The sequence below is a fragment of the Pristiophorus japonicus genome, chromosome 30 (genome assembly GCF_044704955.1).
Source record: "Pristiophorus japonicus isolate sPriJap1 chromosome 30, sPriJap1.hap1, whole genome shotgun sequence".
In the NCBI taxonomy this organism is placed as follows: Eukaryota; Metazoa; Chordata; class Chondrichthyes; family Pristiophoridae; genus Pristiophorus; species Pristiophorus japonicus.
In genome coordinates, this window is record NC_092006.1 from 4,555,251 (window position 1) to 4,580,834 (window position 25,584).

The 25,584-nt window shown below is 52.4% G+C and overlaps 1 protein-coding gene across 1 annotated transcript in view; it reads left to right on the plus strand.

Moving 5' to 3' along the window:
- LOC139240090 (secretory carrier-associated membrane protein 3-like) overlaps positions 1–8,243 on the plus strand; it is a 35,512-nt gene extending 27,269 nt beyond the window's left edge. The window contains exons 8-9 of the mRNA XM_070868466.1: positions 1,102–1,201; positions 6,577–8,243. Coding sequence (XP_070724567.1) covers positions 1,102–1,201; positions 6,577–6,723 — 247 coding nt within the window. The 3' untranslated portion in view covers positions 6,724–8,243. The remainder of the gene's footprint in view (positions 1–1,101; positions 1,202–6,576) is intronic.
- Positions 8,244–25,584: the final 17,341 nt, after the last annotated feature.

Below are 25,584 nucleotides of genomic sequence, written 5' to 3' on the forward strand. Positions count from 1 at the left end.
GAAGCGGTGAGTTGAGGAGCGCTCCCTCCTCCCTCTCCTCCTCCCTCTCCATGGGTCAACAGTCACGGGGCAGTGCCACTCACCGCCTGTCGGCGGAGCCAGTGAGTCGGGGTGGTTCCTTGTTTGTGGTACTGTTACACAGAACAGGAGGGCCCATTCAGCCCCTCGAGCCTGTTACACAGGAACAGGAAGGAGCCCACTCAGCCCCTTGAGCCTGTTACACAGGAACAGGAGGAGGCCCATTCAGCCCTCGAGCTGTTGCACAGGAACAGAAGGAGGCCATTCAGCCCTCAGCCTGTTACACAGGAACAGGAGGGAGGCCCATTCAGCCCCTCGAGCCTGTACACAGGAAAGGAGGCCCATGTCATGCCCTCGGGCCTGTTACACAGGAACAGGAGGAGGCCCATTCAGCCCCTCGAGCTGTTACACAGGAACAGGAGGAGGCCCAATCAGCCCTCGAGCCTGTTACACAGGAACAGAGAGGGCCCACTCAGCCCCTCGAGCCTGTTCCCTCAATGTGATCAGGGCTGATCCCTCCTTAACTCGTCTACCCGCCTTGGTTCGTAACCCTTAATACCCTCCCAACAAAAATCTCAGTTTTGATATTTTCAGTTGGCCTCTGGCCTCGACTGTTTTCTGGGTGAGAGTTCCAGATTCCCACGGGCCCTTTGTGTGAAGAAGTGTTTCCTGACATCACCCCTGAACGGTCTGGCTCGAATTTTAAGGTGACACCCCCTTGTTCTGTGCCTCCCCCCCCCCCCCCCCCCCCCCCACCCCACCCCACCCCACCCCACGAGGAAACAGTACGCTATCAAATCCTTTAATGATCCTAATCGCCTGGATCACATCACACCATAATCTAAACACGAGGGGATATAAGCCCACTGTGTGCAACCTGTCCTTTTAATGTAACCCTTTTCGGCCCCAGTATCATTCTGGTGAATCCAGCCCACATCCACTCCGAAGGCCGATATACCCTTCCTGAACATAATACAGACAACTCTCGATTATCCGGGTCCCTCGGGGATTGGGCTATTCCGGGGAAACGATTTCTCCGTTCGGGCGAGTTTGCATTTTGAAGTTCAAACTTTAACGAATCAGTACAATCAGCCCCAAACAGTGGCAAAAGATGGACATTACCAGCGCGCATGTCCAGGTGCTGTGGCTGGAACCCGGTGCCAGCCCTGCCCCCGTTCCCAACGTCAGCGGCGCCGCGAGAGACAGCGGGCTGCAGCAGCAAAACAAGGGCGGAGGGGGGAGGGGGAGTGGGAGGGGCGTGGCGGGGGGGGGGGGGGGGGGGGTGGGTGGGCGAGAGCGGGAGAGCGTGAGAGAGAGAGAGAATGTCCGAGGGAGAGAAATGAGCAAATGCAAATGAGCACAGTGTTTGGAAGGCAATTTTTCCAAATTATTTGGAGCTGCCTTTTCACGTCAGCAACAGAATTTAAAATCCCATTACAACGGTTTCCCGTTGGATCCGGGTACGGATAATCGAGAGTTGCCTGTAGATAGAAATACCCCTGCTCCGCCATTCAATAAGATCACGGCTGATCTTCGACCTCAACTCCACTTTCCCGCCCGATCCCTCGATTCCCCGAGAGTCCAAAAATCTCTCGATCTCAGCCTTGAATATACTCAACGACTGAGCCTCCACAGCCCTCTGGGGCAGAGAATTCCAAAGATTCACCACCCCCTGAGTGAAGAAATTCCTCCTCATCTCAGTCCTAAATGGCCGAGCCCTTATCCTGAGACTGTGTGACCCCTGGTTCTAGACTCCCCAGCCCGGGGAAAACAACCTCCCTGCATTTACCCTGTCAATCCCTGTAATAATTTTTATATGTTTCAATGAGATCACCTCTCATTCTTCTAAACTCCAGAGAATATCAGCCCAGTCTGCTCAATCTCTCCTCATAGGACAATCCCCCCATCCCAGGAATCAGTCTGGTGAACCATTGTTGTACTCCCTCTGTGGCAAGTATATCCTTCCTTGGGTAAGGAGACCACAATACTCCAGGTGTGGTCTCACCAGGGCCCGATATAATTGCAGTAAGACATCTTTACTCTTGTACTCAAATCCTCCTGTACTAAAGGCCAGCATACTGTTTGCTTTCTTAATTGCTTGCTGTACCTGCATAACATAGAAACATAGAAAATAGGTGCAGGAGGAGGCCATTCGGCCCTTCGAGCCTGCACCACCATTCAATAAGATCATGGCTGATCATTCCCTCAATACCCCTTTCCTGCTTTCTCTCCATACCCCTTGATCCCTTTAGCCGTAAGGGCCACATCCAACTCCCTCGTGAATGTATCCAAATAACTGAGCCTCAACAACTCTCTGTGGCAGGGAATTCCAAAGATTCAGCACCCTCTGAGTGAAGAAGTTTCTCCTCATCTCAGTCCTAAATGGCCTATACCTTATCCTAATACTATGTCCCCTAGACTTCCCCAACATTGGGAACATTCTTTCCCGCATCTAACCTGTCCAGTCCCGTCAGAATTTTATATGTTTCTATGAGATCCCCTCTCATCCTTCTAAACTCCAGTGAATAAAGGCCCAGTTGATCCAGTCTCTCCTCATATGTTAATCCAGCCATCCCTGGAATCAGTCTGGTGAACCTTCGCTGCACTCCCTCAATAGCAAGAATGTCCTTCCTCAGATTGGGAGACCAAAACTGAACACAATATTGCAGGTGAGGCCTCACCAAGGCCCTGTACACCTGCAGTAAGACCTCCCTGCTCCTATACTCAAATCCCCTAGCTATGAAGGCCAACATATCATTTGCCTTCTTCACCGCCTGCTGTATCTGCATGCCAACTTTCAATGACTGATGAACCATGACACCCAGGTCTTGTTGCACCTCCCCTTTTCCTAATCTGCCGCCATTCAGATAATCTGCCTTTGTGTTTTTGCCCCCAAAATGGATAACCTCATTATTATCAACATTATACTGCATCTGCCATGCATATTTGCCCACTCACCTAACCTGTCCAAGTCACCCTGCAGCCTCTTAGCGTCCTCCTCACAGCTCACACCGCCACCCAGCTTAGTGTCATCTGGAGATATTACACTCAATTCCTTCATCTAAATCATTAATGTATATTGTAAATAGCTGGTGTCCCTGCGACACTCCACTAGTCACTGCCTGCCATTCTGAAAAGGACCCGTTTATCCCGACTCTCTGCTTCCTGTCTGCCAACCAGTTCTCTATCCATGTCAGTACATTACCCCCAATACCATGTGCTTTGATTTTGCACACCAATCTCTTGTGCGGGACCTTGTCAAAAGCCTTTGAAAGTCCAAATACATCACATCCACTGGTTCTCCCTTGTCCACTCTACCAGTTACATCCTCAAAATTCCAGAAGATTCCTCAAGCATGATTTCCCTTTCATAAATCCATGCTGACTTGGACCGATCCTGTCACTGCTTTCCAAATGCGCTGCTATTTCATCCTTTAATGATTGATTCCAACATTTTCCCCACTATTGATGTCAGGCTAACCGGTCTATAAGTACCTGTTTTCTCTCTCCTTTTTTAAAAAGTGGTGTTACATTAGCTACCCTCCAGTCCATAGGAACTGATCCAGAGTCGATAGACTGTTGGAAAATGATCACCAATGCATCCACTATTTCTAGGGCCACTTCCTTAAGTACTCTGGGATGCAGACTATCAGGCCCCGGGGACTTATCGGCCTTCAATCCCATCAATTTCCCTAACACAATTTCCTGCCTAATAAGGATATCCTTCAGTTCCTCCTTCTCACTAGACTCTCGGTCCCCTAGTACCTCTGGAAGGTTATTTGTGTCTTCCTTCGTGAAGACAGAACCGAAGTATTTGTTCAATTGGTCTGCCATTTCTTTGTTCCCCATTATAAATTCACCTGAATCTGACTGCAAGGGACCTACGTTTGTCTTCACTAATCTTTTTCTCTTCACATTTATAGAATTTGTTGCAGTCAGTTTTTATGTTCCCTGCAAGCTTCCTTTCGTACTCTTATTTTCCCCATCTTAATTAAACCCTTAGTCCTCCTTTGTTGAATTCTAAATTTCTCCCAGTCCTCAGGTTTGTTGTTTTTTCTGGCCAATTTATATGCCTCTTCCTTAATTTCCCTTGTTAGCCATGGTTGAGCCACCTTCCCCGTTTTATTTTTACTCCAGACAGGGATGTACAATTGCTGAAGTTCATCCATGTGTTCTTTAACTCTATCCCTCTCCCTAGCATCTGTCTGAGGCTGAACCAGACTGTTCGCAACCTTGGTGTCATATTTGACCCTGAAATGAGCTCTCGGCCACATATCCGCAGCATAATTAAGACTGCCTATTTCTACCTCCGTAACATCGCCCGTCTCCGCCCCTTCCTCAGCTCATCCGCTGCTGAAACCCTCATCCGTGCCTTTGTTACCTCCAGACTTGACTATTCCAACCCATTCCTGGCCGGCCTCCCACATTCTACCCGATGTAAGCTTGAGGTGATCCAAAATTCGGCTGCCCCCGTGTCCTAACTCGCACCGAGTCTCGCTCACCCATCGCCCCTTGTGCTCGCTGCCCCGTGTCCTAACTCGCACCGAGTCCCGCTCACCCATCGCCCCCTGTGCTCGCTGCCCCATGTCCTAACTCGCACCGAGTCCCACTCTCACATCACCCCCTGTGCTCGCCGACCTACATTGGCTCCCCATTAAGCAACGCCTCAATTTCAAAATTCTCATCCTTGTTTACAAATTCCTCCATGGCCCTCGCCCCCTCCCTATCTCTGTAATCCTCTCCAGCCCCACAACACCCCGAGATGTCTGCGCTCCTCAAATTCTGCCCTCTTGAGCATCCCTGATTATAATCGCTCCACCATCGGTGGCCGTGCCTTCAGCTGCCTGGGCCCCAAAGCTCTGGAACGCCCTCCCGAAACCTCTCCGCCTCTCTATCCTCCTTCCATCATCATAGACAATCCCTCGGAATCGAGGAAGACTTGCTTCCACTCTTAAAGTGAGTCCTTAGGTGGCTGAACAGCCCAATACGAGAACCACAGTCCCTGTCACAGGTGGGACAGACAGTGGTTGAGGGAAGGGGAGGGTGGGACTGGTTTGCCGCACGCTCCTTCCGCTGCCTGCGCTTGGTTTCTGCACGCTCTCGGCGCCGAGACTCGAGGTGCTCAGTGCCCTCCCGGATACACTACCTCCACTTAGGGCGGACTGGTCTTTGGCCAGGGACTCCCAGGTGTCGGTGGGAATGTTGCACTTTATCAGGGAGGCTTTGAGGGTGTGTAAGACGCTACTTAAAACATACCTCTTTGACCAAGCTTTTGGTCACGTGCCGTAATTTCTACTTGTGTGGCTCAGTGTCAAATTTATTTATTTTGTCTTGTAACGCTCCTGTGAAGCACCTTGGGATATTTCACTGCGTTAAAGGCGGTATATAAATACACGTCGTTGCTGTACCTGCAGGTTAACTTTCAGTGATTGGTGCACAAGGACACCCAGGTCCCTCTGAACATCAACATTTCCCAATCTCTCTCAGCTATTTACAATATACATTAATGATTTAGATGAAGGAATTGAGTGTAGTATCTCCAAGTTTGCAGATGACACTAAGCTGGGTGGCGGTGTGAGCTGTGAGGAGGACGCTAAGAGGCTGCAGGGTGACTTGGACAGGTAATGTGAGTGGGCAAATGCATGGCAGATGCAGTATAATGTGGATAAATGTGAGGTTATCCACTTTGGGGGAAAAAACACGAAAGCAGAATATTATCTGAATGGCGGCAGATTAGGAAAAGGGGAGGTGCAACGAGACCTGGGTGTCATGGTACATCAGTCATTGAAAGTTGGCATGCAGGTACAGCAGGCGGTGAAAGCAAATGGTATGTTGGCCTTCATAGCGAGAGGATTTGAGTATAGGAGCAGGGAAGTCTTACTGCAGTTGTACAGGGCCTTGGTGAGGCCACATCTGGAATATTGTGTGCAGTTTTGGTCTCCTAATCTGAGGAAGGACATTCTTGCTATTGAGGGAGTGCAGCGAAGGTTCACCAGACTGATTCCCGGGATGGCAGGACTGACATATGAGGAGAGACTGGATCGACTCGGCTTATATTCACTGGAATTTAGAAGAATGAGAGGGGATCTCATTGAAACATATAAAATTCTGACGGGACTGGACAGGTTAGATGCAGGAAGAATGTTCCCGATGTTTGGGAAGTCCAGAACCAGGAGTCACAGTCTAAGGATAAGAGGTAAGCCATTTAGGACCGAGATGAGGAAAAACTTCTTCACTCGGAGAGTGGTGAACCTGTGGAATTCTCTACCACAGAGAGTTGTTGAGGCCAGTTCGTTGGATATATTCAAAAGGGAGTTAGATGCGGCCCTTACGGCTAAAGGGATCAAGGGGTATGGAGAGAAAGCAGGAATGGGGTACTGAGGTGAATGATCAGCCATGATCATATTGAATGGTGGTGCAGGCTCGAAGGGCCGAATGGCCTGCTCCTGCCCCTATTTTCTATGTTTCTATATTGAAATAATGCTCTGCTTTTCTATTGCTGCCACTTGCGGCGGGAATACGTGCTCGACTCTTAACACGTCTCCTTCCTTTGCCGCAGGTCCACTACCTGTACCGACGGACTGGCGCCAGCTTCCAGAAGGCCCAGGAGGAGCTGGCGGCTGGCGTGATGTCCAATCAGGTCGTGCGGAACGCCGCCTCCAACGCAGCTGGAGCCGCTGCCCAAAACGCCTTCCAGCGGAACTGACGGAGGATCGGGGGCTGGGTGGGGGAGGGGGGGGGGGGGTGGGAGGGTAGATTGTGACCTCCGCCGCTCGACCTCCCCGTCGAAAGTTCAACCTTTGGCGCCGGCTCCTCGGGTCAGCCAATCGCAGCGGTCGCACCGCTTGGCCAATCGGAGGGCGTGAATTCCGCCGGGGTTAAAGGTCGTGCCAAACGATTGACCATCGCATCATGGTTCCTTTTTTAGAAAGTTATATATTTTTTTTTGTTGCGGATCTCGGTCGCCTGTTAATATACGGGGAGCAGCCAATCCCCCGCATGCCCGCTGCTCTCTCCCCCCCTGCCCCCCACACCCCCGCTCACGGTTCCAACGCACTCTCGGGGTCCCCCTTTATTTTAACATTGATCCCGGGGCGAGACGCAATCGTCACCGTCTTATTTATTGGGAGAGGCCGTTGGTGAATCAAGCCACGGGACACGGCTGGAGGCGTGGTCTCGGCGGTTGTCGGGGGGGAGGGGGAGGGGGGAGGGGATGGAGACGGAGACGGAGACGGACAGTGTTTGGCCTCCTGTCCCTCATCTGCGTGCCTTCGCACTACTGCCTCCAAATCACAGAGTTACCCCTGTAACCCCCTCCAGCCCCTACACCCCTCCCTATCTCTGTAACCCCCTCCAGCCCCTACACCCCTCCCTATCTCTGTAACCTCCTCCAGCCCCTACACCCCTCCCTATCTCTGTAACCCCCTCCAGCCCCTACACCCCTCCCTATCTCTGTAACCTCCTCCAGCCCCTACACCCCTCCCTATCTCTGTAACCTCCTCCAGCCCCTACACCCCTCCCTATCTCTGTAACCCCCTCCAGCCCCTACACCCCTCCCTATTTCTGTAACCCCCTCCAGCCCCTACACCCCTCCCTATCTCTGTAACCTCCTCCAGTCCCTACACCCCTCCCTATCTCTGTAACCCCCTCCAGCCCCTACACCCCTCCCTATTTCTGTAACCCCCTCCAGCTCCTACACCCCTCCCTATCTCTGTAACCTCCTCCAGCCCCTACACCCCTCCCTATCTCTGTAACCCCCTACACCCCTCCCTATCTCTGTAACCCCCTCCAGCCCCTACACCCCTCCCTATCTCTGTAACCTCCTCCAGCCCCTACACCCCTCCCTATCTCTGTAACCTCCTCCAGCCCCTACATCCCTCACTATCTCTGTAACCCCCTTCAGCCCCTACACCCCTCACTATCTCTGTAACCTCCTCCAGCCCCACAAACCCCCCGAGATCTCTGCGCTCCTCCAATTCTTCCCTCTTGCACATCCCCCGATTTCCATTGCTCCACCATCGGCAGCTGTACCTTCAACTGCCTGGGACCCAAGCTCTGGAACTCGCTCCCTTAAACCTGCGCCTTAAAACCTAACACTTTGACCAAGCTTTTGGTCACCTGTCCTAATATCTCCTTATGTGGCTCTGTGTCAAATGTTGTCTGATTAATGCTCCTGTGAAACTCCTTGTGATGTTTCAGCACATTAAAGGTCCTACATTAATGCAAGTTGTTTCATTTGATGATGTGAACCAGTTGGGCATTTATCCGGTGATCTGTCAGCTTCCCGTTTACCGATCCCAGCTTTGCATTTCCAGATTGATTTTTTTTTTTTTAAACTGAATTCAAATTCCCAAAACGGCCGTTGTGGGAATCAAACTCGCGTTCCCTGGATTGTTGCTCCAGTCACATGACCACGGCGCTCCCGTGCTCTGCTGGGCCTGAGCATTCCTGGTGTTCCGTGGCGCCCACCTGACCCATTGGGTAATTTGCGCACTGGCGTCTGGTGCAGTCCCGGGAACGACCGGCCAGTTAGCTTCACGTCCGAGCAACGCTGCAATTGTGGCTAAAGCTATCGGGGGAGTGACCGTCTCGGGGCAGAAAATACAGTATGTAGCACGGATTTCTCCAGTGGGCGTTCGCGTTGAACCAACTTCACCGAGTCCTTCGAAGAAGTAACAAAGAGTAGCCGAGGGTAGCGCAGTGGATGGGGTGTGTACGTGGACTTGCAGAAGGCCTTCGATAAAGTGCCACATGAAAGGCTCGAGCTAAAGGTCAGGGGTTGAAATATGGCTACAAGAACAGAGAAAGACTTGGATTTATATAGCGCCTTTCACGACCACCGGACGTCTCAAAGCACTTTACAGCCAATGAAGTACTTTTCAAAGTGTAACCACTGTAATGTAGGAAACGTGACATCCAATTTGTGCACAGCAAGCTCTCACAAACAGTAATGTGATAATGACCCAGATCGCCTGGTTTTTTTTTTTTGTTGTGTTGATTTTGAGGGAGAAATGCTGGACCCCCCCCCAGGACACCGGGGAGAACTCTGTGGATGGTGGAAATGTTCGCGTTGACTCTCTGTTGCTGGGGGGGCGTTTGCTGGCTGGGGTGTTCGCCAGGCCCCGTTTACCGCTGCCGTTGCCTCCCGTGGACCCTTGCCGATTTGATCGAGGCGCGCTCCTCTGCTTGGGGGCGCTGGGCCCCGTGACGGACTCCAGGATCGGAGGAAAAACCGAGCTGAAATGTCAAAAAGAAACGGTTCAGACCAGCGACGAGTTCATTTGAGTGCGGTGCCCTCAATGCACCTTAACCCTCGACCCGGAGTGTGCCAGAGTTGGGAGTCGAGCCCAGGGGAGGCCACGACTCGGCCAAATCTCACAGCAAATTTCACAGGAGGATCCCATTGGGCCCATCGTGCCTGTGCTGGCTCTGTGACCGAGGGATCCAATCAGTCCCACTCCCCCCCTGCTCTTTCTCCACGTCCCCCCAAATGTTTCCTTTTCAAGTATTATTCCAATTCGTCTTCTGAAAGTCACGATTGAATCTGCTCCCACCGCCCTTTCAGGCAGCGCGTTCCCGATCACAACAACTCGCTGCGTAAACACATCCTCCCCCTCTAGTTCCGTCGGAGATTATCGTCAATCTGTGTCCCTCTGGTTACCCACCCTCCTGCCCCTGGGAACAGTCTCTCCTGATTTACTCCTCAAAGCCCCTCGTGATTTTGAACACCTCGATTTAAAATCTCCTCTCAACCTTCTCTGCTCCGAGGAGAACAGCCCCTGCTTCTCCAGTCTCTCGTGCCCATCCCCCCGCTGAGTCCAGGCCGCGAGGGCCGGGCCAGCTATTTGACCATGTGGGGCTTCGCACCAATACCGATCTGCCCCCCCCCCCCGGATGGTTGCTCACGATGCCCAGCGTAGGTATCAGGAGCAGGGCAATGTCCGATACGCACTGAAGTCTCCGTCCTGTCGGGAAGCACAATGTTTGTAATTCCTTCCCCTTCCACCGTGCACGAATCATAACTTTTCACATTGCCTTTCCTGTTTCCATGGAGACTGTACACTTAACAGCACTGTACACAATTAAATTAACTGCAACCAGACCATCGGTCTCCTACTGTTTGTGTCTCTGTCCATTTCTCTCTCACTGCGCGTCTCCCTCTCGCTGATGTTAAAATTCTCATCCTCTTGTTCAAATCCCTCCAAGGCCCTCACCCCTCCCTATCTCTGTAACCTCCGCCAGCCCCTACACCCCTCCCTATCTCTAACCTCCTCCAGCCCCTACACCCCTCCCTATCTCTGTAACCCCCTCCAGCCCTCCCTATCTCTGTAACCTGCTCCAGCCCCTACACCCCTCCCTATCTCTGTAACCTGCTCCAGCCGCTACACCACTCCCTATCTCTAACCCCCTCCAGCCCCTACACCCCTCCCTATCTCTGTAACCTCCTCCAGCCCCTACACCCCTCCGTATATCTCTCTAATCTCCTCCAGCCCCACAACCCCTCGAGATCTCTGCACTCCTCCAATTCTGGCCTCTTGCCCATCCCCCGATTTCCATCGTTCCACCATCGGTGGCCGTGCCTTCAGCTGCCTGGGGCCCCAAGCTCTGGAACTCCCTCCCTGAACCTCTCCGCCTCTCCTCCTTTAAGACGCTCCTTAAAACCTCCCTCTTTGACCCAGCTTTTGGTCACCTGACCTGATATCTCATGTGGCTCGGTGTCAAATGTTGTTTGAAAATATTCCTGTGAATCGCCTTGGGATGTTTTACTACATTAAAGGTGGTGTATAAATACCAGTTGTTCACTATTTCTGTGTCTCTCGCATGATCGCTCCTTCTCATTTTTGTGCAGTCATATCAGTGCCTCTAATGTCTCATTCAGGACATGTTAATATGTTCCCTTTCCCCGCACCCCTCTGCATGGACACTTTTCCGGCCTGAGTCGTCTTTCCTCATTGCGAAAGCTGAACGAGTGTCGGTGGGACATTCAACCATGGGGGGCAGCATCCCAGTCCGTGTTGCAATGACGAGCAGGGTGCCTGGTGAGGGGGAATATCATTGGCCCCAGCAATGCAGGTGCAGCAAGCAGTTAGGAAGGCAAATGGTATGGTGGCCTTCATTGCGAGAGGATTTGAGTACAGGAGCAAGGATATCTTGCTACAGTTATACAGGGCCTTGGTGAGACCGCACCTGGAGTATTGTGAGCAGTTTGGGTCTCCTTACCTAAGGAAGGATATACTTGCCACAGAGGGAGTGCAGCAAAGGTTCACCAGACTGATTCCTGGGATGGCAGGACTGTCGTATGAGGAGAGATTGGGTCGACTGGGCCTGTATTCACTGGAGTTTAGAAGAATGAGAGGGGATCCCATTGAAAGGTATAAAATTCTGACGGGGTTGGACAGACTGGATGTGGGGAAGATGTTTCCCCTGGGGCTGGGAAGTCTACAACAAGGGGTCACACAGTCTCAGGATACGGGGTAGGAAATTTAGGACCGAGATGAGAAATGTTTTCACTCTGAGGGTGGTGAACCTGTGGAATTCTCTACCACAGAAGGCTGTGGAGGCTAAGTCACTGAATATATTTAAGAGGGAGACAGATAGATTTCTAGAAACAAAAGGCATCAAGGGGTAAGGGGAGAGAGCGGGAATATGGTGTTGAGATAGAGGATCAGCCATGATCATATTGAATGGCGGTGCAGACTCGAGGGGCCGAATGGCCTACTCCTGGTCCTATTTTCTATGTTGGGGGGTGTTATGTATGCATGCTTGTATTGTTATATGATGTCTGTAACACTGCATGTACCTTTACACTGTACATACCTTACCTGTACACCAGAGGGTGCTGCTGCTGGAGACCTAAGGGTCACCTGCACACTGCAGGTAACCCAGTATAAAAAGGGAGATCACCTCTTGGTGGCCTCACTCTTGGAGCTGCAAATAAAGGACTACAGTCTACACAGTTTGAGTACCATACCCTACCTCGTGGAGTCATTACCAAGGTGTCTACATACGGGGGTGGGGGAAGAAGGGAGACGTTGAACTCGAGCGAGAATGATAAGTCACCACGATTATGGAAGTGGAGCTGACATCCCCCTTCCCTGCCAACATCAATCGAGCTGACGGAAGCTGGTCGGCTGTTAATGGGCTGTTGGTGAGCAGGCAGTGAAAGTGCTTCTGTTAATGGATCAGGCGATGGAGTGCTGGCCACTGGGGAGGCCGAGCTGCCATTAAAACGGCCCCTTTACTAATCCTACATCCTGCTCTTTCCCCACTGCCCGAGAGGTCGTGTACTTAAAGAGAGTGACAGAGTTTGGGTTATATTGGGAGCTCATGATTCCTGTTCCAACTGACCAGCCCCCTGTGACAGCCCAGGGCCCTGGGCCGCTGCCCCCCACAACCGAATAGCCTTGTGTCCCTATACAATCATAGAATAGTGTAGCCCAGGGAGAGGGAGAGAGACACACACACACACACAGAGGGAGACAGACAGAAAGCGACAGACAGAAAGAGACACGAAGACAGACAGATGCAGAGAGACAGGCAGAGAGAGAGAGACAGAGAGAGAGAGACACACAGACAGACAGGCAGAGAGACACACACAGAGAGGGAGACACAGAGAGACACAGAGAGAGAGAGACAGAGAGAGACACAAAGAGAGAGACACAGAGAGAGGGAGACAGAGAGAGACACAAAGAGAGAGACAGAGAGAGAAAGCCACGATTGAGTCTGCCTCCAGCACCCTCTCAGGCAGTGCATTCCAGATCCTAACCACTCGCTGTGTAAAAGCGTTCTCCCCATCTCCCCCTCTGGTTCATTCAGCGATTATCATCACTCTGTGTCCCTCTGGTTACCCACCCTCCTGCCCCTGGGAGCAGTGTCTCCTTATTTACTCCTCAAAACCCCTCGTGATTTTGAACACCTCGATCAAATCTCCTCTTAACCTTCTCTGCTCCAAGGAGAACAACCCCGGCTTCTCCAGTCTCTCCCCGTCACTGAAGTCCCTCATCCCTGGGACCATCCTGGTCAATCTCCCCTGCACCATCGCCAAGGCCAGAATTGGACACAATACTTCAGCTGGCTCTGGGATCCGCACAGAGAATGGGGGGGAGGGGGGGCTGTACCCCAGCACAAGTCGATGTTTTCGGGAGAGCATAGGGTGCCAGGCGACCCACTCAGGATGATGAGAGTTTGGCCTATTGATTGGCCATGGCTTCTCATCCCTGCCCCATACCCCGGCCTGGGCCTCTCCAGGTACAGGGACCTGCCCCCTGCTCTTCCCCTGCCCTGGGGAGCGCCGAGTCCCACTGGTACCTCACTGGGAGCAGTGACTGAGGAAGGATCTGGAGTCTGGCTCAGTAAACCCATCGGGACCACATTCCACCAACCACAGCAACCCTGGGCAACAGGCTCACATACTGCACACTGTATCGTCCCTCTGTCTCTGTGTCTCTCTCTGTCTCTGTCTCTCTCTCTCTGTCTCTCTCTGTCTCTCTCTCTCTCTCTGTCTCTCTCTCTGTCTCTGTCTCTCTCTGTCTCTGTCTGTCTCTCTGTCTGTCTCTTTCTCTGTCTGTCGCTCTCTGTCTCTCTCTCTGTCTCTCTGTCTCTGTCTGTCTCTCTGTCTCTCTCTCTCTGTCTCTCTCTCTCTGTCTCTCTCTGTCTCTCTGTCTGTCTCTCTCTCTCTCTCTCTGTCTCTCTGTCTCTCTCTCTCTCTCTGTCTCTCTCTCTCTGTCTCTCTCTCTCTGTCTCTCTCTCTGTCTCTCTCTGTCTCTCTGTATGTCTCTTTGTCTGTCGCTCTCTGTCTCTGTCTCTCTCTGTCCCTCTCTCTCTGTCTGTCTGTGGCTCCCTCTCTCTCTCTCACTAACTGTCTCTATCTGTGCCTCTCTCTCTGTCTCTCTCTTTCTAACTCTCTCTCTCTCTCTGCCTCTCCCTCTCTGTCCATCTCTGTCTCCCTCTCTCTTTTCGTCTCTCTCTTTCTCACCCTCAATCTCTCTCTCTCTTCCTCTCTGTATGTCTCTCTCTCTCTCTCTCTCTGTCTCTCTCTCTCCATCTCTCTCTCACTCTCTCCATCTCCCTCTCTGTCTCGCTCTTTCTCTCCCTCTCTTTCTCTCTGTATCACTCCCCCTCTCTGTCCATCTCTGTCTCTATCCCTCTCTCTGTCTCTCTCCCTCTCCCTCTCTCTCTTTCCTTCTCTCTGTATCTCTCTCTCTCTCTGTATCTTACTCGGTCTCTCTCTCCCTCTCGCTCCGTCTCTCTCCCTCTCCCCCTCCCTCCCTCTCCTCCTCCCTCGTTCCCTTCCTCTCTCTCCCTTCCTCCCTCTCCCTCGCTCCCTCACACTCTCCACCTCCCCCTCTCTCTCCCTCCACCTCCCCCTCTCTCTCCCTCCCCTCTCACTCTCTCTCTCTCCTTCCCTCCTCCTCTCTCTCCCTCTCTCCCTCCCTCCCTCTCTCTCTCTTTCCCTCCCTCTCCCTCCTTCCCTCTCCCTCTCTCTCCCTCCCTCTCCCCCTCTCCCCCTCTCTCCCTCTCCCTCTATCCCTCTCCCTCCCTCTCTCTCCCTCTCCCTCCCTCCCTCTCTTTCCCTCTCTCTCCCTCCCCTCCCCTCCCTCTCTCCCTTCCCTCTCTCCCTCCTTCCCTCTCTCCCTCCTTCCCTCTCTCCCTCCTTCCCTCTCCCTCTCTCTCTCTTCCTCCTCCCTCCCTCTCTCTCTCTTTCCTCCCCCTCTCTCTCTCTCTTTCCCTCCCTCTCCCTCTCCCTCCTTCCCTCTCTCCCTCCTTCCCTCTCCCTCTCTCCCTCCTTCTCTCTCCCTCCCTCTCTCAGGGCGGGGAGACAGCAGGATTGACAGCAGCAGCGTTACGTCAGCAGCAGCACCAGGACCAGGAGCTGGTGCAGGAGCCGCTCCGCTGCCCGGCCCGGAGGCAGGGTCCCCGGCGGTGTACCGGGACTGTTTGTCCTTGGGGCTGTTTGTAGCGGCGTGAGGTAGCGACCCTTAAATTCCCAAACCTCCCACCCCAAGTGTCCTGACCTCCATCGCTCTTCTTCCACCTTCCCCTCTTCCTCCATCGCTCCTCTTCCACCTTCCCTCTTCCTCCATCGCTCCTCTTCCACCTTCCCTTCTTCCCTCCCTCCCTCTTGCACCTTCCCCTCTTCCTCCATCTCTCCTCTTGCACCTTCCCCTCTTCCTCCATCCCTCCTCTTTCATCTTCCCCTCTTCCTCCCGTCCTCTTCCACTTTCCCTTCTTCCTCTCTCCCTCCCTGTTCCACCTTCCTCCCTCCCTCTCCCTCCCTCCTTCCCTCCCTCCCTACTTCTCCCTCCCTCCCCCCGTCCCTCTCCCCTACCCCCCCCCCCCCCACACCCCTCTACCCCCCCCACACCCTCTACCTCCGGCTGCCATTGCCCAATTCCGGGATTCCCGGCAGCGTTTCCCCGGGGCGATTCCTGCCAGTGGGAATGAGGCGGCAGAATTCCCGGAGCTGCCTCCCTGCCGGCCCCCGGACGTTGTTGGCCCCAACCCCTGGATGTGAGCCGCTCCCGCTCCCCCCGGAGAGATATGCCCGCCCCTTCGGACTCCATCCCATCGCTGAGTCCGGGGGTGTCGCGGAGCCTGTCGAGGCTGGGTGAGCAGCGAGCACGAACACAGCTGCTGCTGGCCCTGGGGTGACCCAGATCACACTGGGCTCCATGATCGTGGCCGTCAGCTTCGCCGCGCTGGCTATCACCAACTCCGCCAAGATCCGCCACCCACTCCTGCCCCTTCTGGGCCGGCTTCTCGGTGAGTGTAACCTCGGCATCCATCGCCACACTCCTTCCCTGCTCCCTGCCTCGCTCTCTGTCTCCCCGCTCCGTCCCACTGTCGGTGTGTCTCTCCCTATCCCTATCCCTCTCTCACTCACTCTCTGTCTGTGTATCTCTCCCTCGCTCCCCTCCCCTCTCCATTTCCCCTTTCCCCTTTCCCCCTTCCCCTCTCCCTCCCCCACTCCCTCTCCCTCCCCCTCTCCCTCCCCTTTCCACTCTCCCCTCTCCCTCCCCTTTCCCACTCTCCCCACACTCCCCCTCTCCCTCCCCTCTCCTCTCCTCTCTCCCTCGCTCCCTCTCCCCCCCTCCCCTCCCCCTCCCTCCCTCTCCCCTCTCCCCCTCCCTCCCCTCCCCCTCCTCTCCCCTCCCTCCCTCTCCACCCTCTCCCCTCCCTCCCTCTCCACCCTCTCCCCTCCCTCCCTCTCCCACCCTCTCCCCTCCCTCCCTCTCCCATCCTCTCCCCCTCCCACCCTCTCCCCTCTCTCTCCTCCCTCCCTCTCCCTCCCCCTCACCCCTCTCTCTCTCTCCCCCCTCTCTCTCTCTCCCTCCCCTCCCCCTCTCTCTCCCTCCCCCTCCCCCCTTCCCCCCTTCCCTTCTCTCGCCCTCCCCTCTCTCCCTCTCTCCCTCCTCTCCCCCTCCCCTTCTCTCCCCCTCTCCCCTTCCCCCTCCCCCTCCCCTCTCCCTCCCCCTTTCCCACTCTCCCCTTTCCTCCCTTTCCCACTCTCCCCCCACACTCCCCCTCTCATCTCTCCCTCCCTCCCTCCCTCCCCCTCCCTCCCTCTCCCCTCTCTCCCTCCCCCTTCCCCTCCTCTCCCACCCTCTCCCCTCCCTCCCTCTCCCCTCCCTCCCTCTCCCCTCCCTCCCTCTCCACCCTCTCCCCTCTCTCTCCTCCCTCCCTCTCCCTCCCCCTCACCCCTCTCTCTCTCTCTCTCTCTCCCCCTCTCTCTCTCTCCCTCCCCCTCCCCCCTCTCTCTCCCTGCCCCTCCCCTTCCCTTCTCTCCCCCTCCCCCTCTCTCCCTCTCCCCCTCCCTCTCCCCTCCCCCTCTCTCTGTCTCCCCCCTTCCCCTTTCTCCTCCCCTCCCCCTCTCTCCCTCCCTCTGTCTCCCCCCTCCCCCCTCCCTCCTCTCCCTCCCTCTCCCTCCCTCTCCCTCCCTCTCCCCCCCTCTCCCTCCCTGTCCCTCCCCGTCCCTCTCCCTCTCTCTCTCTGTCTCCCCCTCTCTCCCTCCCTCTCTCCCTCTCTCTCCCTCCCTCTCTCCCTCCCTCTCTCCCTCTCTCTCCCTCTCCCCCTCCACCTCTGTGCACAGACCATGTGGGTGACCCACAGACACTGTGTGCTGCACCCCCTGGTGGTGAGCAGGGGACACCGACTCTCTCTGCTGAAGGGGCCAGAACACGAAATAGAGAGTTTTTGATCAATGGAAACTGCGATGCTGTGTCACAGAGAGTAACACACCCTGTGCGTTGCACGATTACAGAGGGCCGGTCTGGATTCCGGCTCCCACTGGCTCAGTTCCACGTGGGGCACTTACCCAACCACTCATTCATTTCACTATTAGCATAGCACATAGAAGCAGAAATTTAAAAGCCCGATTCATAATTTATACCACATTCTCTCTTCCATTTCCTCCTTTGTTGGCCAGGTCCTTCATTCTGTCTCGAGAGGTCTCGATTCTCAAATACCTAACCCCGTGCTGTACCTGCCCTGGGAGTGTTTGATGGGACAGTGTAGAGGGAGCTTTACTCTGTATCTAACCCCATGCTGCACCTGCCCTGGGAGTGTTTGATGGGACAGTGTAGAGGGAGCTTTACTCTGTATCTAACCCGTGCTGTACATGCCCTGGGGGTGTTTGATGGGACAGTGTAGAGGGAGCTTTACTCTGTATCTAACCCCATGCTGCACCTGCCCTGGGAGTGTTTGATGGGACAGTGTAGAGGGAGCTTTACTCTGTATCTAACCCCGTGCTATACCTGCCCGGGGAGTGTTTTATGGGACAGTGTAGAGGGAGCTTTACTCTGTATCTAACCCCGTGCTGGACCAGCCCTGGGAGTGTTTGATGGGACAGTGTAGAGGGAGCTTTACTCTGTATCTAACCCCGTGCTGCACCTGCCCTGGGAGTGTTTGATGGGACAGTGTAGAGGGAGCTTTACTCTGTATCTAACCCCGTGCTGCACCTGCCCTGGGAGTGTTTGATGGGACAGTGTAGAGGGAGGTTTACTCTGTATCTAACCCCGTGCTATACCTGCCCGGGGAGTGTTTTATGGGACAGTGTAGAGGGAGCTTTACTCTGTATCTAACCCCGTGCTGTACCTGCCCTGGGAGTGTTTGATGGGACAGTGTAGAGGGAGCTTTACTCTGTATCTAACCCCGTGCTGCACCTGCCCTGGGAGTGTTTGATGGGACAGTGTAGAGGGAGCTTTACTCTGTATCTAACCCCGTGCTGTACCTGCCCTGGGAGTGTTTGATGGGACAGTGTAGAGGGAGCTTTACTCTGTATCTAACCCCGTGCTGTACCTGCCCTGGGAGTGTTTGATGGGACAGTGTAGAGGGATCTTTACTCTGTATCTAACCCCGTGCTGCACCTGCCCTGGGAGTGTTTGATGGGACAGTGTAGAGGGAGCTTTACTCTGTATCTAACCCCGTGCTGTATCTGCTCTGGGAGTGTTGGATGAGATTGGGAGCGGAACGTCCTATCGCTGTGTCCTTCACCTTGATGTGTCTATAAATAGCTGTGAGGGTGCTCTGCGATGTATCTGTTTAGTGATCCGTACAGTCACGTGTCTGTCTTTCTCTGTGCTCTCTGGTTATTATGTGAACGTTTGGCAATATTTCCTCTTCCTGGTCTTTCTCACAGATCAATAAAGCATGCTGCTGGCTTTTAAATTTAAAAAAAAACAGTGGAATTGGATTACAGGAGGAAAGGAAATTGAATTCTGGGCTGTGAGACAATGTATTACTGCAGTGCCGTATGGAGCTGTGTGGAGAATATTGGTGCAGTTGCTGACATTCATTCCAACTCAGTGCTTGGTTCCTGCCACTGACACAGAGAGCCACCGGGATATGGGGGTTATCCCTGAGTCCACAGGGCTACGGGGGCACGGGCGGGCAGGGAGGGAATTGGGTGGGTGGGGGGGTGCTGCATTGCTGTCTTCATCACAGATTGCAAGAGTTTCTAGAGGTATATAAAAAGAGTGGCTAAAGTAAATGTTGGTCCCTTGGAGAACGAGACCGGGGAACTAGTAATGGGGGCCACGGAGATGACAGAAAAGCTGAACAAATATTTTGTATCAGTCTTTGCCGTAGAGGACACTAACAATATTCCAACAGTGGATAGTCAAGGGGGCTATAGGCGGGGGAGAAACTGCCCCCACCCCACTATAGCCCCTTGACTATCCACTGTTGGAATATTGTCAGGGGAGGAACAACGACAATCACTAAGGAGGTGGTACTCAGTAAGATAATGGGACTAAAGACGGATAAATCCCCTGGACCTGATGGCTTGCATCCTAGGGTCTTAAGAGAAGTAGCGGCAGGGATTGTGGATGCATTGGTTGTAATTTAGCAAAATTCCCCGGATTCTGGGGAGGTCCCAGCAGATTGGAAAACTGCAAATGTAACGCCCCTATTTTAAAAAAGGAGGCAGACAAAAAGCAGGAAACTATAGACCAGTTAGTCTAACATCTGTGGTTGGGAAAATGTTGGAGTCCATTATTAAAGAAGCAGTAGCAGGACATTTGGAAAAGCAAAATTCGGTCAGGCAGAGTCAGCTTGGATTTATGATGGGGAAATCATGTTTGACAAATTTGCTGGAATTCTCTGAGGATGTAACGAACAGGGTGGATAAAGGGGAACCAGTGGATGTGGTGTATTTGGACTTCCAGAAGGCATTTGACAAGGTGCCACATAAAAGGTTACTGCACAAGATAAAAGTTCACGGGGTTGGGGGTAATATATTAGCATGGATAGAGGATTGGCTAACAAACAGAAAACAGAGAGTCGGGATAAATGGTTCATTCTCTGGTTGGCAACCAGTAACTAATGGGGTGCCACAGGGATCAGTGCTGGGACCCCAACTATTTACAATCTATATTAACGACTTGGAAGAAGGGACTGAGTGTAACGTAGCCAAGTTTGCTGACGATATAAAGATGGGAGGAAAAGCAATGTATGAGGAGGACACAAAAAATCTGCAAAAGGCCATAGACAGGCTAAGTGAGTGGGCAAAAATTTGGCAGATGAAGTATAATGTTGGAAAGTGTGAGGTCATGCACTTTGGCAGAAAAAAATCAAAGAGCAAGTTATTATTTAAATGGAGAAAGATTGCAAAGTGCTGCAGTGCAGCGGGACTTGGGGGTACTTGTGCATGAAACACAAAAGGTTAGTATGCAGGTACAGCAAGTGATCAGGAAGGCCAATGGTATCTTGGCCTTTATTGCAAAGGGGATGGAGTATAAAAGCAGGGAAGTCTTGCTACAGTTATACAGGGTATTGGTGAGGCCACACCTGGAGTACTGCGTGCAGTTTTGGTTTCCATATTTACGAAAGGATATACTTGCTTTGGAGGCAGTTCAGAGAAGGTTCACTCGGTTGATTCCGGGGATGAGGGGGTTGACTTATGAGGAAAGGTTGAGCAGGTTGGGCCTCTGCTCATTGAAATTCAGAAGAATGAGAGGTGATCTTATCGAAACGTATAAGATTATGTGGGGGCTTGACAAGGTGGATGCAGAGAGGATGTTTCCACTGATGGGGGAGACTAGAACTAGGGGGCATGGTCTTAGAATAAGGGGCCGCTCATTTAAAACTGAGATGAGGAGAAATTTCTTCTCTCAGAGGGTTGTAAATCTGTGGAATTCGCTGCCTCAGAGAGCTGTGGTAGCCGGGACATTGAATAAATTTAAGATAGAGATAGACAGTTTCTTAACCGATAAGGGGGCGGGCAGGGAAGAGGAGCTGAGTCCATGATCGGATCAGCCATGATTGTATTAAATGGCGGAGCAGGCTCAAGGGGCCGAATGGTCGACTCCTGCTCCTATTTCTTATGTTCTTATCATCATCATAGGCGGTCCCTCGGAATCGAGGAAGACTTGCTTCCACTCTAAAAATGAGTCCTTAGGTGGCTGAACAGTCCAATACGGGAACCACAGTCCCTGTCACAGGTGGGACAGATAGTCGTTGAGGGAAGGGGAGGGTGAGATCCCGCTGGTTTGCCATACGCTCCTTCCGCTGCCTGCGCTTTATTTTCTGCACGCTCTCGGCATCGAGACTCGAGGTGCTCAGCACCCTCCCGGATGCACTTCCTCCACTCAGGGCGGACTGGTCTTTGGCCAGGGACTCCCAGGTGTCGGTGGGGATGTTGCACTTTATCAGGGAGGCTTTGAGGGCGTCCCTTGTAACGTGTCCTTGAGGGAGTGCAGTGAAGGTTCACCAGACTGATTCCCGGGATGGCAGGACTGACATATGAGGAGAGACTGGATCGACTGGGCCTGTATTCACTGGAGGTTAGAAGGATGAGAGGGGATCTCATAGAAACATATAAAATTCTGATGCATCTGGACAAGTTAGATGCAGGAAGCATGTTCCTGATGTTGAGGAAGTCCAGAACCAGGGGACACAGTCTAAGGATAAGGGGTAAGCCATTTAGGACTGAGATGAGGAGAAACTTCTTCACTCAGAGAATTGTGAACCTGTGGAATTCTCTACCGCAGAGAGTTGTTGATGTCAGTTCATTGGATATATTCAAGAGGGAGTTAGGTATGGCCCTTACGTCTAAAGGGATCAAGGGGTATGGAGAGAAAGCAGGAAAGGGGTACTGAGGGAATGATCAGCCATGATCTTATTGAATGGTGGTGCAGGCTCGAAGGGCCGAATAGCCTACTCTCTATGTTTCTATGTTTCCCTCTGCCTGCCTGGGGCTCGCCTGCCGTGAAGGAGTTCCGAGTAGAGCGCTTGCTTTGGGAGTCTCGTGTCTTGGGCATGCGGACAATGTGGCCCGCCCAGCGGAGTTGGTCGAGTGTGGTCAGTGCTTCGATGCTGGGGATGTTGGGCCTGGTCGAGGACGCTAACGTTGGTGCGTCTGTCCTCTCAGGGGATTTTCAGGATCTTGGCGGCGACATCTTGGTGGTATTTCTCCAGCGACTTGAGGTGTCTGCTGTACATGGTCCACGTCTCTGAGCCATCGCTGTGAACACAAGATCACAGCTGATCTTCCATCTCAGTTTCACCTTCCCCACATACCTCGATTCCCAAAAATCTATCGGCCTTGAATATACTCAACGACTGAGCCTCCACAGCCCTCTGGGGCAGAGAATCCCAAAGATTCACCCCCCTCTGAGTGAAGAAATTCCTCCTCACCTCAGTCCTAAATGACCGAGCCCTTATCCTGAGACTGTGTGACCCCTGGTTCTAGACTCCCCAGTCCGGGGGGAAACACCCTCCCTGCATCTACCCTGTCAAGCCCTGTAAGAATGTTGTATGTTTCAATGAGATCACCTCTCATTCTTCTAAACTCTAGAGAATATCAGCCCAGTCTCAATCTCTCCTCACAGCACAATCCCCCCCATCCCAGGAATCAGTCTGGTGAACCTTCGCTGCACTTCCTCAACGAACATATGAACAATGACCAACAGGTTAAGACCATCATGTTCATTGAGCCTGTCCCAAACAATTAGGATAGCTCGTGCATCACAACATATACATTCCACCCCACCTGAAACCATGTGATCTCCTGGGCGGGGCAAAACCAGATAAACAACCCAGGCCAATTTACATAAGAACAATGACGGAAAGGCAAAGGGTACCCAGCCCAACCAGTCCGCCTCACACAACTGCGACACCCCTTGCACTGAAACATTCTACACTCCACCCCGACCGGAGCCACGTGATCTCCTGGGAGAGGCAAAAACCAGATTAAAAACCCAGGCCAATTTAGGGAGGAAAAATCTGGGAAAATTCCTCTCCGACCCATCCAGGAGATCACCCATAGACGAAACATTCTCCCATAACGAGGGGATAAATAGACCTAAAGTGCAATAACCTGCAGGGCTACGGACCTGGAGCTGGTAATTGGGATTAGACTGGATGACCTTTTGTTGGACGGAGCAGATATAATGGTAAGTACTGCAGGGAATCGAATACAGCAGTACTTATCATTATATCTGCTCCATCCAACAAGAGGTTATCCAGTTTTATCCCAATTACCAGCTCTAGATCTGTAACCATAGAAAACATAGAAAATAGGTGCAGGAGTAGGCCATTCAGCCCTTCTAGCCTGCACCGCCATTCAATGAGTTCATGGCTAAACATGCAACTTCAGTACCCCCTTCCTGCTTTCTCGCCATACCCCTTGATCCCCCGAGTAGTAAGGACTTCATCTAACTCCCAGTGAATTGGCCTCAACTAATTTCTGTGGTAGAGAATTCCACAGGTTCACCACTCTCTGGGTGAAGGAGTTTCTCCTCATCTCGGTCCTAAATGGTTTACCCCTTATCCTTAGACTATGTCCCCTGGTTCTGGACTTCCCCAACATCGGGAACATTCTTCCTGCATCGAACCTGTCTAAACCCGTCAGAATTTTAAACGTTTCTATGAGGTCCCCTCTCATTCTTCTGAACTCCAGTGAATACAAACCCAGTTGATCCAATCTTTCTTGTAGCTTACGGCACTTTAAGTCCATTTACCTCCTCGGTATGGGAGAATGTTTCATCTATGGGACCCTTTATACTGAACAGTTTTACAGAGCTGAAGTGATAAACTGTAACGTTGTTGGTTAAAAATGCAAAAAGCATTGATAACCCGACTCCAGACACTAAAGGAAGTCGCAACAAGGCCTTGAAACTCCCCCAAGATCAGATTAAAGCAGACAAACTGGTCACAGAGCAGAACAGTGCTGCTCGGTCCTTAACATTAACATTAATTATAATAACTTGTATTTATATAGTGCCTTTGACATAGTACAATGCCCTCAGGCGTTTCACAGCAGTGTGACAAAGCATAGATGAATTTGACATCAAGTCAGAGAAGAAGAAATTGCAGCAGGCGACCAAAAACTGGGTCAAAGAGGGAGGTTTTAAGGAGCGTCTTAAAGGAGGAGAGAGAGGCGGAGAGGTTTAGGGAGGGAGTTCCAGAGCTTGGGGCCCAGGCAGCTGAAGGCACAGCCACCGATGTTTAAGCAGTTATAATGAGGGCTGTTCAAAAAGGGCAGAATTTGAGGAGCGCAGACATCTCGGGGTGGGGCGGGGGGGGAGATTTGAAAAAATATATTGCTCAAATATGATGGTCGGGGCAGGCAGACTGTGTTTGACCACTGCTGAGGTTAAAGCCGATTAGTTAGAAGTGCTGCATTGTGGCGCTCTCTCACACACACAACAACAAGATTCTGGGCAAGTGTTGTCTTGTCCCACCAGCATGACGCTCGTCTGGCACAGGCGGGGACTCCCACACAGCACCTGACTCGCAGTTTTGTCGATTTAACAATGTTATGTGTGTAATCTTTACTAGTGTGTAAGACTTGCCACCAGGGGGCGCACCTGTTGGAGACCCAAGGGTCACCTGCACACACACCCCCCCCCCCCCCCCGCCTGGGCAAGCAGGTATAAAAGGTTACACTAAGGAGGCCAAGGTCACATCAGTTTCAGCTCACAGTGTACAGTCTTGTGGAGTTATTCTGAACATAACAATTGGCGACGAGTAACAGATCACGAACTTTCACGCGGCTATGGCTGCCGTTGGTATTCTTGAGAGATTTGTTTTGTTGTACGCCCGACTGTATATAAGAATTAGGAACAGGAGTAGGCTATCTAGCCCCTGCTTAAGCTCAAACTGTTGTGACCTTGGCCTCTTTATTGTAACTCCAGGGTGAGGATGCAGCGTGGTAGACTGCCTTTTATACCTGCTTGCCCGGGGTGTGCAGGTGACCCTTGGGTCTCCCACAGGTGCGCCCCCTGGTGGCAAGTCTTACACATTGGTAATGTTTACATACGTAACATCATTCCCCAGCCCTCCCCAAAGTCTTATAGAAACATAGAAACATAGAAAATAGGTGCAGGAGTAGGCCATTCGGCCCTTCTAGCCTGCACCGCCATTCAATGAGTTCATGGCTGAACATTCAACTTCAGTACCCCATTCCTGCTTTCTCGCCATACCCCTTGATCCCCCTAGTAGTAAGGACCTCATCTAACTCCTTTTTGAATATATTTAGTGAATTGGCCTCAACAACTTTCTGTGGTAGAGAATTCCACAGGTTCACCACTCTCTGGGTGAAGAAGTTCTTCCGCATCTCGGTCCTAAATGGCTTATCCCTTATCCTTAGACTGTGACCTCTGGTTCTGGACTTCCCCAACATTGGGAACATTCTTCCTGCATCTAACCTGTCTAACCCCGTCAGAATTTTAAATGTTTCTATGAGGTCCCCTCTCATTCTTCTGAACTCCAGTGAACACAAGCCCAGTTGATCCAGTCTTTCTTGATAGGTCAGTCCCGCCATCCCGGGAATCAGTCTGGTGAACCTTCGCTGCACTCCCTCAATAGCAAGAATGTCCTTCCTCAGGTTAGGAGACCAAAACTGTACACAATACTCCAGGTGTGGCCTCACCAATGCCCTGTGCAACTGTAGCAACACCTCCCTGCCCCTGTACTCAAATCCCCTTGCTATGAAGGCCAACATGCCATTTGCTTTCTTAACCGCCTGCTGTACCTGCATGCCAACCTTCAATGACTGATGTACCATGACACCCAGGTCTCTTTGCACCTCCCCTTTTCCTAATCTGTCACCATTCAGATAATAGTC